Source organism: Balaenoptera ricei, chromosome 15, assembly GCF_028023285.1.
Source record: "Balaenoptera ricei isolate mBalRic1 chromosome 15, mBalRic1.hap2, whole genome shotgun sequence".
NCBI classification, from domain to species: Eukaryota; Metazoa; Chordata; class Mammalia; order Artiodactyla; family Balaenopteridae; genus Balaenoptera; species Balaenoptera ricei.
Window position 1 is genome coordinate 43,869,324 of NC_082653.1, and position 12,934 is coordinate 43,882,257.

Sequence of the window (12,934 nt, forward strand, 5' to 3'; positions counted from 1 at the left end):
AAAAAAAAGCCCTTATTTTTTTTCACGCTAAACTATGATATCTAATTAGTACAATAATAATTTTCCCCCTTATCAGGATAATTGCATCTTTAAATATATTTTTCAGACTGCAGAGCTCCGTTGTGAAGGCATATTCTCGAAGGTTGAACGCAAGCATGTTTTCTTACTCATTCATTTGTGACTTCAATCATAACTGTAAGGGCATCTTCTACTACAGGAATGCTAAATTATACATTATGTTATGTTTCCAAGAACGTTAGATAAATTTTTAAACAGACCAGTAAGAATGATCATGTCACAAACTTAAACTGAGTTACAGGGTAGATTCCATAACTTCATTTAATATTGATAGCAGCTCAATTTAAATCTTGAAAAAACAAATACCTTTAATAAATTTGGTGTGAATGATTACATATTTTGATATAACTATCATACAGGAGTGTGTACATATATAAATCTATAGGTAGAATTATATACATTTCAATATATACCACATATATATTTTTTCTTCTCACATTTTTCTCTTTAGTAAAACAAAGCAGTTTTACTGTACATAGATGTGTGATGCTACATTAAGTCCTGAGTGATTTAAGGGATCGTTAATAAACTACAGTAAATTCTGGTCTTTCAGCTAAAGATCCAGTAGATTCAGTAACAAAAATGTGAACAAAATGTTTAAAAATATGCATTCAGCGAGGCGCTCGTTTTGTGCTTAGCGGAGGAAGCTTGAGAGTGCACGGCCGCCATTTGGGAAAAACTTCTTGAATATTCAAGATTAAACAAATATCCTATTTGAATGGATTTATAGAAGTTGATGTCACCTACATCCAATGTGTCAAGCATGGAAGACTCCAGTCATGACTGGACCGAAAATCCCTTTTGCAGAATATGAAATTCTGTGTAAACATCAGTGCTTAGGGATTATGTAAAAAGTTCAGACTCAAATGGGGAAAAAGCAAAATACAATGAAATAACTTAAAATGCTTTTCTTGGGAGCCAGCCACATGGAGGGAATATAAAAAAATAAGAGTGTATTTTGGTGAAAGAGGAAACCAGATGAGAGTCATTAGGGAGGTCTGGTCAGCCACCCACCTCGGGAAGCCCCAGGCTGGCTCGGCCCCCGGGGGCCCAGGGTGATGGAGCCATGGGAACGTATTCTGCGCGCAACAGGGAGAAGGCCACATTCACCGGCAAGGGGCAGGGACGGCCGCCGTCAAGGTCACCGTCAGCCAGCCCGGCCCCCCAGCCCCGCGCTCCGCTCAGGCACTAGGAGGAAGCGGTGAGGGGTCCAGGCCCCTGGCTGGGGGGGCCGCTCGGACGAGAAGGCACTGCGTGGCGTGGCCCCATCACCGGCCCTACCCCGTCCCGTGGCTGCTGTAGTCGAAGACGCCCTTCTTGAAGAACGGCGAGAACTCGCAGACGGTGTGTTTGGACAGCGTCAGCGCCACCTTGTCGATGTGCAGCGGGGACGTAGCTGACTGGAGCATCACGCTGAAAAAGTCCCTGAGGTACTTCTGGGGAAGAGACAAGAGGCAAAAACACGGTCAAGACACTGTGGGGCGGGGGGAGGGGGGAGGAACGTCCCGTGGAGCGTGGAGGGGCTGCCACTGTCGTTAGAAACAGCGCAGGGACCCTCCGCCGCCGCCTTTGCCTCATCAGACCCACCTGGGGAGCAGCCATGGTGCCCGGCGTGCAGGCGACACTTCCTGGCTCCTACGACACGGCTTGGACCCGTCTGCACACAACGCCCAGAGGGATGCTGGGTAGTGGCGGCTGGGCGTGGGGTCTGCGTTCCAGCAACAGTGTTGCTAGTTAATGAAGTCATTTCCTCCCCACCACCAAATCACTCATTAAAAGGCAACTAAGAGGAGAACAGAAAGGCTAGCGGTCTGCACGATGCTAAACGTGCATTTTTAAAGGGCACAGGCCTTCTCTGCTTTGGATCCTTCTCATAAACCAAAGGAAAAGCAATACTGGGGACGAGAGGGTCCGTAGCAAGCACTGATATTTACAGACCCCTTTACAAATCCTATGATCACCAGTAAAAGGAAGTTGTTGCTAAGATTAATCGCTCTGAACCCCGTGTTCGCCCCTCCCCCCTGCACACGTTTGTCACAGCATCGGCCGCCTCTTCTGGCACCAAACATGCAAATCACGTCTGAGACCAGGACCCGAGATGCTGGGGCTGAAATCAGACATGGATGCCGGCAGGATGTGTTAAAGGAAGAGAGGACACAGAAATAGTTCATATATTTCAGGTCAGGCAAACGTTTTCTATAACAGAAAATACGGATGGGAGCCGTTTTAGGCCTGAATCTTTATTACTGTCTCAGTTTGTTTAAAAAGTATAAATCCTGGGCTTCCCTGGTGGCACAGTGGTTGAGAGTCTGCCTGCTAATGCAGGGGACACGGGTTCGAGCCCTGGTCTGGGAAGACCCCACATGCCGTGGAGCAGCTGGGCCCGTGAGCCACAACTACTGAGCCTGCGCATCTGGAGCCTGTGCCCCGCAACAAGAGAGGCCGCGATAGTGAGAGGCCCGCGCACCACGATGAAGAGTGGCCTCCGCTTGCCGCAATTGGAGAAAGCCCTCGCGCAGAAACTAAAACCCAACACAGCCAAAGATAAATAAATAAAATAAATAAATAATAATTAAAAAGTATAAATCCTGTCACAAACTCAGAAATTAAACATAGTAATTAGGGACTCTGAGTAACAAAAAAATTTGTCTATGAAACATGGCCTAGAACAGTGGTCCCCAAGCCAGGGTGATCTGCCCCATAGACATTTCTGATTGCCACAGGGGGCGTGGTGTACCTAGCGGGTAGAGGCCAGGGATGCAGCTAACATCCTACAATGCTCAGTACAGCCTCTGTGCAAAGAATTATTTGGTTCCAAATGTCACTAGTGCCACAGATGAGAAACCCTGGCCTGGGGGAAGTCGAATTCAGCTACCTGAACGAATTGCCAACCTCAAATTTACCTCTGAAAGAAGACATTCTGCTTAAGGAAAATGTTAGCTACTTTCTTAAAAACAGTAACAAGGATTACTAATAATTAACATTTGTATAGTAATTTACAGATTCTAAAAATCTCCAAACTTCTAATTTTTTATGCTTTATAGATGTATAGCTGATGCCCAATAACTGCATATCCTTCAAATGTACTCATCACTGAGGAGTGCTGACACACGTAGATGCCTGTGAAACCTTCACCAAAGCAAGGTGACAAACATTTGTACCACACCCAAAAGTTTCCTAAGTCACCTAATTTTACCTTATCTTCATAAGATAAAATACCTTCATACTCTTCATAAATTATCTTCATAAGTTACCTTCATACTCTGCCTAGAATTACCTCTTTTTATTACTGTAACACCCATTATCCGGGGAGCAAGGCTAGTAACCAAGAGAGAAGACTTGAAAACAAGGGTTTTTAACTCAGACTCTGTTTCCTTTGTTCAATATTCCTAACTTCCTGGTCTCATGGCAATTGCTCAAGAAAGGCTCTTGAGAAGGTGCCAAAACCAACTGCTAGAAAATGAACACCTTGCTCCAGTACTTATTTGCATCAGAGAAGCAAAAGGGAACCTGCCTTGACTTTTTTCCATGGGGGAGGAAAGCTGAGAACATTGACCTAGAAGGACCCTAGGTCCAGCAAACACAGCTACTAGGAAATATCGACCACACCCGACCAGCCAACGCTCACGATGAAATGCATGTGTGCAGCTAACTGTGCAAGATGGAGAGAGAGCTGATCTGGCACAAGGAGGACGGGGAGCTCACTGCTGTGTGTGAGCTACACCCCTTCGTGGTGAGAAGCCGGAGGAGAATCGTCATCTCAGCAGCTCCTGTGCAGCCCGTGTCCCCATGGCCGCGCTCAAGGGCAGACTAAAGCGCAAGACAAGCTTGCCTTCCAGATGAATTATGACCGGATGGAAGGTGTCTAAATACGGCAACAGATGTTGTATCAACACCTGTCATCATTAGTTCATGAAGCAGGGGCCCTTTGAAGGGCCAGTAAAGCCTAAAGGGATAATGAAAAGGGAAGTGAAAATAAAAACTAGAAATAAAAGGCAAAGAGAATATATTGGAGACCCCCTTCCCTGCCCGGGCAGCACCATAAGGAGAGAGCAGGGAAGGAGCTGCAGGTGATGGCTTTTCTTAAAATGAACGCATCAGTACACCTCGACGAAACCACCAGATAGAAGGATCTGATCTAACTGATTTTAAGCACTACGGAAGAGCTTTTTCTTTGCAAGACAAATCTCCACTCAGCAGAACAGGGCAGCCTTGGCTCCCTTTACCTAGACCGCTTCCTTGGTCAAAGAAATGCTGTGATTAGGAAGTGATCTTCGCGGTGACCTCGGGAGGCTCTAAAGTGTATAGGGTGAGTTGTCTGTGTCCAGAGCCACAGGCTTGCGGTGGGCTGAGCAAATTCTTTCTGGTGAATGACAAACCCAAAGGCCTAGGGCTGGAGCCGGGGACACCAGACGGAACTAAATTTCCAGGAGGTTCCTGAGGTCACAGCATCTCACTCTTCTCTGTAATTCCCCATCATCCCGGGCACACTGCCGAGCTGGGGAAAAGTGCTTACAAGCAACCTTGATGACTGATTTTGATGAGTTAATTTTTTAAAAATTGAAGTGTACAAAGAGAAAACAGCAACCATCATGAATGTGCAGCCTAATGACTTTTCAAAAAGTGAACACGCTGGCGTGCTCAGCATCGGAATAAAAATATCACAACATTTTTGGAGCTCAGGCAGCCCCCTGCACACTCTTTCCCTCCAGGGTAACTGCCATCTTGGCTTCTGGCACCATCGATTAGTTTTGCCAGGTTTTGAACTTCACATTGATGGGATCCCAGGGGGTGCACTCTTCTGTATCTGGTTTCCACTGCTTAACATGATGTTTGTGAGATTCGTGCACCCGGCTGGGTGACCTGTGTTCTGTTTGTTTCAACTGCTGCATAATATTCCACGTGACCACGCCCACCCACTGACTGGAACGGAGGGGTGTGCAGGGGTGATGAGTTCGATTCTTTTGTCTGCACTTCTTCAGTAATGACATCTACTTCCATATAATGGTGTCGGGTGAGTCAAGTTTATTGCTATTCCTCCAATAAAGAAGTTTCCCCTTAGGGCTTCAGGCCTCGGTCCAAGACCAGCCATTGTACTAGAAGGCTGCTATTGCATGCAGTCAATATACATTATATGTAAAATACATACTTAAATACATACATTTATATTAGTAATTTTTGCTGCCTGTGCCCCCAGTGTTTTCCACAGCACCTGCGGCTGCAGGGAGAAAATTAAAGTCAAAGCTTTCTGTCAAAGCTCCCCCTCTACTGTTGATCCACAGACACCCCCGCCCTCCCTGGTGTGTGAAAACAAGTCCAGAAGCCGAGCTGCCTCCCCAGGGCAGTTCACTTTATAGGAGAGTATTACAAAAACTCAAGGACATCGGGAATTTCAGTGGCTTATCAGGGTCAGAAGGGCAAAGCAGGAGAAGGATCTGTGAAATCCAATATCCAATTTCTGTTTCTTTCACATGGCATCTTCTCCATTAAAATCAGAAAGAAAAGCAGGCAAATTTAAATCTCTGTAGCCATTAGGGACCACACAAAGCCTGCAACCCTTGCCCGCCCTGGTGGTGGTGGAGGGTCACACCTGAGTCTCTGCTCTGAGAAATACCCTGGGTCAGGGCCGCTGAGAAGGTTCGGCAACATTCCAGCCCTGCCTCGGATACTTGGAGGACGAAAGTCAGAGGAAACCCAATCTTCTTTCAGGAAGATTGCAAACTGGGAAGTGGCAGAGCAAGAGGGGGTCTGGAGATGTCTGAGAGTGAGCAATTGAGGGAAAGGGAGGGACCAGGAAATGGAGCACAAAGACACGCAAGGGGCCGACTGGAGGAGGGCGAGAGAGGATGGGATGGGATACAGGGGGGAAGAGAAGGTGAAGGGAGAGAAGGAAAACAGCACGACTCTGCCGGAGATGGAGGCCCGTGAGTTGTTTTCCAAGTTGGCAAAAAAGGTTTAAGAATAACAGATATATTAGACATCTATCTAGGTTTTTTACTTTTAGCCTCTTGGACCGGCACTATAAAATATAAGGTATTTTCTTATCAACGCTTTCAGAAAATCAAGTGTAGGTGGCTAATCTTTAAGGCATGCTTCAGTACTGATGCTGAATACCTTGACTTCATAAACTGTCCTTCTTCTACAGGCTGTGGGCATGTTTTATTGTTTTTTTTAAAGGCAATCTACACAGGGGCAGTGAGTGGGGTGGGGGGAGGCAGAAGTCACTGGGAGAAAAAAAAAAAAAAAAAAAAGAAGTCACTGGGAGAGATGGGCCCCCGTGCGTCTGTTCCACACAAAATGTGAAACTGGCATGTGCTTTGTAAAATCCCCTCAGAACAAAAATTAAATCCTGCAGTGGACCGTGAGCTTTCGAAGGGGAGGCCAAGAGAGACCAGCAGAAGGATGAGGGGTTCAATGATTGCCAGAGACACCCCCCACCAGGCTCCTGACGCCTTCTTTCCAAGGTAGTTGTTTATTTCCTTTAACCCTTACCTGTACCACCCCTCCGAGTATCTCCTTGGGACTGTCCCCCACATGCACACACCAAGCTGACCAGCTACCTCCTTGCTCCTCTCACGGAGAGGCCATTCATCAAAGGCTTGCAATGTTCTAGGCAGGCTGAGAGCTTTTAATGGTCTACCTCATTTAATTACCACGACAACTCTATGAGGTAGAGACTATTATCATCTCCATCTTCTCGATGCAAAACCTGAGGTCCGGGAGGCTTAAGTGATGTCCCAGAGGTCCCAGAGCATGGAAGTGGGAGAGTGAGGGCTCACATCCACATCTCCCATCCAGAGGCTGGTCTCAGTCACCAGACTGCCGTCCACAGCATCCACCAGCCCCCTCTTCTCTGGTTGACCCCCGTCTCCGGGCACTGCGCTCACTGGGCCAGGCCGATAGCGCTGGGCATCTCAGCTGCTTGGGCCAGATGCTGCCTTTCCCGGCCTGATGGCGCTCTCATGGGGACAGGGACACGGGGTTGTCTAGAGTGAATGTTCCACACAAGCCTGGGGCAGAGACCTCTTCCCTGTGAGGCTTCTGTTCTTCGACACGGAGTCCTACGCAGCTCTGCTCATGCTGCCGTATCTTCCTTACTGTGCTTTGCGGGGCACTGGCCATTTTTTGACTGCCCTTCCTCTGTTTCCCTTCCCAAACAGCATTCACATTCCCTTCCGAAAAATACCTTCCCCTTCTTCGGGGATTGGTTATCCGGCTGACTTACGGTAGAGGATTGGTGATTTTTTTCCCATTCACAGTCTGGGATGGGTACCTCATACCCAAACTGCTAATCAAGATACCACTTGGGGCCTGCTGGGACCAAAGGGTCCTCTGGGGCAAGCCTCTTCCAGACTGCAGAGCTGGTGCCATAGAGCATTTCAAGAGTTTATGTAAGAAATTCAGGGCAGATGCAGAAGAGTTTCTGATCTGCCCATTCTGTCTGTGGTCTTTGTAAGGAAGTGGGCCTATAAAGTCATTTTCTACTGTTTGCCATAAAGTTAACCGACAATCCCCTGGGGTGTTGGCAGGTACCCATCAGGAATCAGAGGAAGCCTTCCATCTACACCACATCCAACTCCTGGGGGGCCAGTCTGTTGTGGGATCAAGGCATCTGCCCAGGGCACTTCTCTTAGGAAGAGGTCAATGCTAAGAGGCTTTCAGATGGGTCAGTGCATCCCAGAGGTCCATTCCCACCCAAGCATTCAGCTGGAAGCCTCCTGCCCCAAACCCAGATACACACAGGGGCCAATTTTTAAAATTCCAACACCATTTCAAAACACAACCACCAAACATTATTAATCTTTGAGCCAAAACACAGGCTAGTATGGTCTGTTGGCTGTGTTAATGAGTTCTGAAAGGCAAAACACACTCTCTACAGGAACACAGGGCAATTCAGCAAGAATTTAGTCAATTATTTTAGAGCTTTAGCCTGGTACTTCAATCGACACACTGCATTAAGGGAAAAAACTGAAAATATAATGTGTTGCTACATGCTACTTCACTTTAGACATTCTTGACGGTCATAATATTAACATGATTCACGTGTGTGACCTACTATATGAATGAAAGGAAAAGTACTTGAGTTTCTGGAATAACCTGGGTAAAAGCTGGCCTTCAGGTAGCCTCTGCTGGGTTTTTCCTTTCAACTTGGGAACTTCTGGATAAAATGCTAGTCTGCTCATAGGGATGACCACGTGCTCTAAAGCCCGTCCAAGCAAAAACCTGGGAGCTCAGCAGGGCGTTAAACAGTGTGGCCGCTCCCAGCTTGCAGCCATTCCCTTTCAAGTCCGGGATCTGGAAGGAAAGGAAGGTTTGAGATCAGGGAAAGGAGGGAAGGTGTGTGGTACCCAAGCTCAGCAATGGATGTGAACAGGGAGCAAGGCCAGCGTGTGGAGGGCTCAGCCTGGGGAAAAGCAGGGCTTGAAGGAGATTATGACGGGCTTTGAACCTGGCTGTGGGTCTGCAGGTACTTGGTACTGATACAAAGTGCCTTTCCTGGCTCAGGAGCTCCTATGACCCGAGACACACTGAGGAAGAGGAAGACAGGTGTGTGGGTCCTCTGTTTACAGATGAGAAGACTGAGATCTCAAGGGACTTAACCAAGGTCGACGACTGTAAGAGGCTGACAAAACGACTGCCTCTTCAAATTGGGAGTAAGTCCTCGAAATTCTTGAGGAAAATCCTTTAAGCCTGCAACGTAAGGTGTGAATGTAAATGTAAATGCAGCCCCTCTCTCTGGGGCGTTCACACCCCGCTCACGTAGGCTCTCAGAATCTACCTTGAATTTCAATCAACCACCATGTGCGCACGTGTGTGTGTGTGTGTGTGTGTGTGTGTGTGTGTGTGTAAGAGATGGGAATGAGAATAGGGCCTCAGAAGCATTTGAAAGACCTTACCTTTTTATCTTTTGGCTTTCTTCCTTCTATTTTAATTAGCAGGGGGATAAAGTCATGACCATTTTATGTTATTAAAAAGTTTCCGTTTTAATAGGGCTCACGGCTGTAACTGTAACCTACTACTTATTTCACCAGCAATATTTCACCCCAGCCATGTCATCCTAATGATTTTCCGGACATCTCATTGTTGTGGAGCTCTCTTCATTTTACAGAATTTTAACATCAATCCATAATTTAATTTAAAACTATTGAAATTATTAAAATTGAAATGTTCTTTAAAAATGTAACAGGGCTTGAGCCACCTTTCCACTGTGACATATTAACAGGGAAGACAGTTCAATGGCATTCCTCATTTCCAGAAGCCATTAGCCATGGTGGCAGCTTAAAGACAACCCTCATTCCAATAAGACTTAGAGGTTTCATTTACCTTGCCGTACTTGGAAGCTGCATCATTGACTGGTGGGCTCTGAAGATGGATCCGGCCTGGATGGAGGCACACTGGGATACTTCTAGACCCCAGAGAGGTCTGGTCACCATTGGCCACGTGTTATGAATTGACCCAGGCAGGTCGATACTATTCACCCCGTCGAGTCTTCCCAGTTCTAAGCTCCCATACGTTCTAGTCTGAACACTTCTCTCTGAATATTTAGGAATCCTAAAATTTGTCTCCACTGGATCAACTGGTGGAGATGCTGGGTTCCTTTCCCAACATGCCCCCAAATGTCCTCACACTCTGATAAAATTGGGACAGTTTGATCCAGGCAGGTCACTCATCCACTGCGCGGTTACTGCACACCTGCTCCCCACGAGGCAGCGTGTGGGTACTGGATGTCCAGCGCTGAATATAACAGGCACGGAGCCTGCCCTTCCAGGGTGCCTGGGCTGCCCGCACCACATCCTCGTGGGTCAGAGTCATTCTTACTGGTGCTGTGCTTCCATCGTCTAAACCCTGCTTGTCCTTTAAGGGCTGAATCACGGATTATTCTCTGTTGACGCCTCTCTTCAGACCCCATTCATGAATCCCACAAATATTTACTGAGAGCTTTCCTCCTGCCAGCACTGCCGTGGATTCAGTAATGGACAGGCCTCATTTCCGTCCTGAGTAACGCGAAGGCCTTTCACGGAGGTGGGCAGGAAAAGCAGGAATTAAAATGTGGCTCCAAGAAAACAGGAATGAGATGCTTTTGGAGCACTAGGAAAGGCAGCCAGCCTCATCCTGGGAATTGGTGACATTTATGCCAAGACCTGAGGGGTGGGAAAGAATCAAGCAGGGGAAGATGCTGAGGGAAGCCTGTTCCAGGCAGAGGGCAGAGCGTGTACAAAGCCTCATGGTGGGGAAGCAGAGCTTGGGGCACGGCCAGTGGTCCAGCAGCACTGGACTGTGCGCTACTCAGCGTGGGGGACACACTTCTGGAATGCTCTGCCCCCCGATCAGCTCTCACCCAGGTCTCAGGCTGGGGCCCAGCACTGTGCTCTGGCAGCCTCTCTTCTCTCTCATCCGTGGAGTCCTGCCAGGCCTCTCTGGGTGGAACCTGTGACTTGTTTTAACCAAGAGAATGCACTGGAGGTAATGCCGAGAGTGAAGAGGTCACCTTGCAGGTTCCGGTGCCCCAGCTGAGCCCAGTTCTTAGTGGAGCTGTAATCTGAACGCAGCCATACAAGTGGCCAGACCTGACAGAGACACTTGGAAAAGAGGAACCACCCAGCGGTTGGTTCCACCGCCCTGCCCACGTTCCAGAAACACAGCATCATAAGCAATAAAGTGGTAGTTTCTTTAAGGCACTAAGTTTTGGGGTAGTTTATTACTCAGTGATAGAGTACCAAGATACACGTATTTGGGAACAAGGTAAGAGATGAGGGAATAAATGATATTAGTCAAAGCAGAATAGATAAAGTTTCTTTGGTTTCTGATTTATGCTTCATGCCAACCTCTTCCAACCTTTTCTGTATTTCTAATAATAATTCTGTCTTTGCAGGTATTTCTTTTCTATCCTAGGTTTTAAAGTAAATACTTGGAATAAGTAATCATCATTTGAAATATGGCATTTATTTCTTGATATTATACAGAATTCTGAGCGCTCCCACTTAAAATTCATCAGGGTGAAAATGCTAGCCTGTGATTACAGAATCTGAACTATTCATTACAGCTATTCAGAGACTCTTCTTTATGAGTTTAATGACATAAGCATATTATATTGAATTATTATGGTACTGCATCAATTGGACTCATAAATTTAATATACTCAGTCTGGTTCACATATTCTAATAAAATCCAGCAAGCTTTAAAAATTTTATAAGGGATGTGCATTTCAAGTCCCTGTAATATTCAATTTTTACAGGTTGACGCTCTTGCTTGGGGTATTAAGTGGCTTCAACGATCCTGATGACCCAGCCTGGCCAAACAGCAAGGTCAGGGTGAAACCCCACAAACAAACAGGCCACATCAAAAAGCCCAAGGTCTGCCTGGACTAAGAAGCTGGTTAAGCTTTCCTCCAGAGCACAAGTCACCAGCAGTCCCATCTTTCCGTCTCACAGAGGAGGAGAGAGGAGTTCAGTGTATGGTGTACCTGTGAGCTGGAAGTGACACCACTTGTCAGCTGTGAGGGGGGAGGAGGCAAAGAGCTTCCAGACCGGCTCACAGACCCCACTGTCGACTTTGTTCGGTTAAAGCAAAATATGGGAGGACGCTGGGAGGAACCCAGTCCCCAGGGCTCACTCTGGTTCTTTGACTTTTGCTTACTGGATCTTTGTAAGAGATTGGTAACCGGCTAAACACAGATGCAGAGCAACTCAACACCCAGAGGGGAGGTTGGAAGAGAGGAGAGGTTGGAAGAGAGCCCTGGAGACACACCTCGGCCGTTGAGACCACATGGGTGCTGCAGTCCAACTCTGCTCTGCAAGCCAGCTCCTTGGGCACTCGGTCATTCTGCAGCCACCACGCTGGGTGCGGGGACCTTACAGCACAGGGACAGAAAGTCCCCGAATGCCTCTGTACCTCTGCTTCCTCATCGGACGATCTTTTAAGGATCAGGATATTAAATGAGCTACTGTCTGTCAAGTGCTTCGGGCAGGGCCCAATTCACAGTGAGTATTTATTAAGTCATCGACACTATTATCTATAGAGCTTTGTCCTCTGGGAGTTCATGGGCAAATATGTTAATTTTCTCCTCTTTTGGATGTTTAGAAACACATGGGCTTAAAGCATGAAGTATTGAACTTTAATGTTTTCCCCTTCAAAGGAAAGTAGAGGACAGCAAGAATCTGGAATGTTTTTTTCCAAAGTCACCTCATAGCAGATACTGGCAGACCCTTTATTTCAAGGGTTACTTTAAAGGAAGGAAGATTTAACATGTTTTTCAAAATGGAGAATTAAAAATAAAATATTATAGTATTAAAAACAAAATTAATTAAAATTTTAATATAATATTAAAAAAAAAATCTAACTATAGCAGGTAAATTATCCTCTGAAAGATCTTTTTTTTTTTTTTTTTTAAGTAAATGCTTTACTGGGAATTTTACATTTCAATTTTATAATTTAACATAAAAAAATGACCTTATTTATCCCATAAATGGTTAGAAATAGCAATGATGTTTATTCATTTATGTGTAAGAATTTACTTTTTAAAAGAAAATAAAGGTGTTCAAATAGTCCCTTGGAAACCTCTTGTCTACGGGTTATAGAGAGAATTCAGCTTAAGCCCTGATGAAGGCTAAACTTCTGTCTGATTATATGATTCACTGCTTTTTACTGTAAGCACAAAGCAAATCTGTAACACAAGTTCCTTAGCACCAATTTCAAAAATTAATCCTTTAAATATAGGAACATAAGAGGAAACTATTTCTAAGAGAATTATTCCCCTTTCCATTTAAAATGTTATTAAATAAATGGTAAACTTTAGTTCTAGTGTTGTTTCAAATCCACTAGTCTTCTTTAAAAAAACAAAAAGCATGACTCACCA

The 12,934-nt window shown here is 46.0% G+C and overlaps 1 protein-coding gene across 2 annotated transcripts in view; it reads right to left on the reverse strand.

Moving 5' to 3' along the window:
- Window positions 1–401: 401 nt before the first annotated feature.
- Window positions 402–12,934, reverse strand: part of KIF16B (kinesin family member 16B) — a 302,268-nt gene continuing 289,735 nt past the window's right edge. For both annotated transcript variants that reach the window (XM_059897339.1, XM_059897338.1), the window contains one exon: window positions 402–1,514. In XM_059897339.1, coding sequence (XP_059753322.1) covers window positions 1,356–1,514 — 159 coding nt within the window. In that variant the 3' untranslated portion in view covers window positions 402–1,355. The remainder of the gene's footprint in view (window positions 1,515–12,934) is intronic.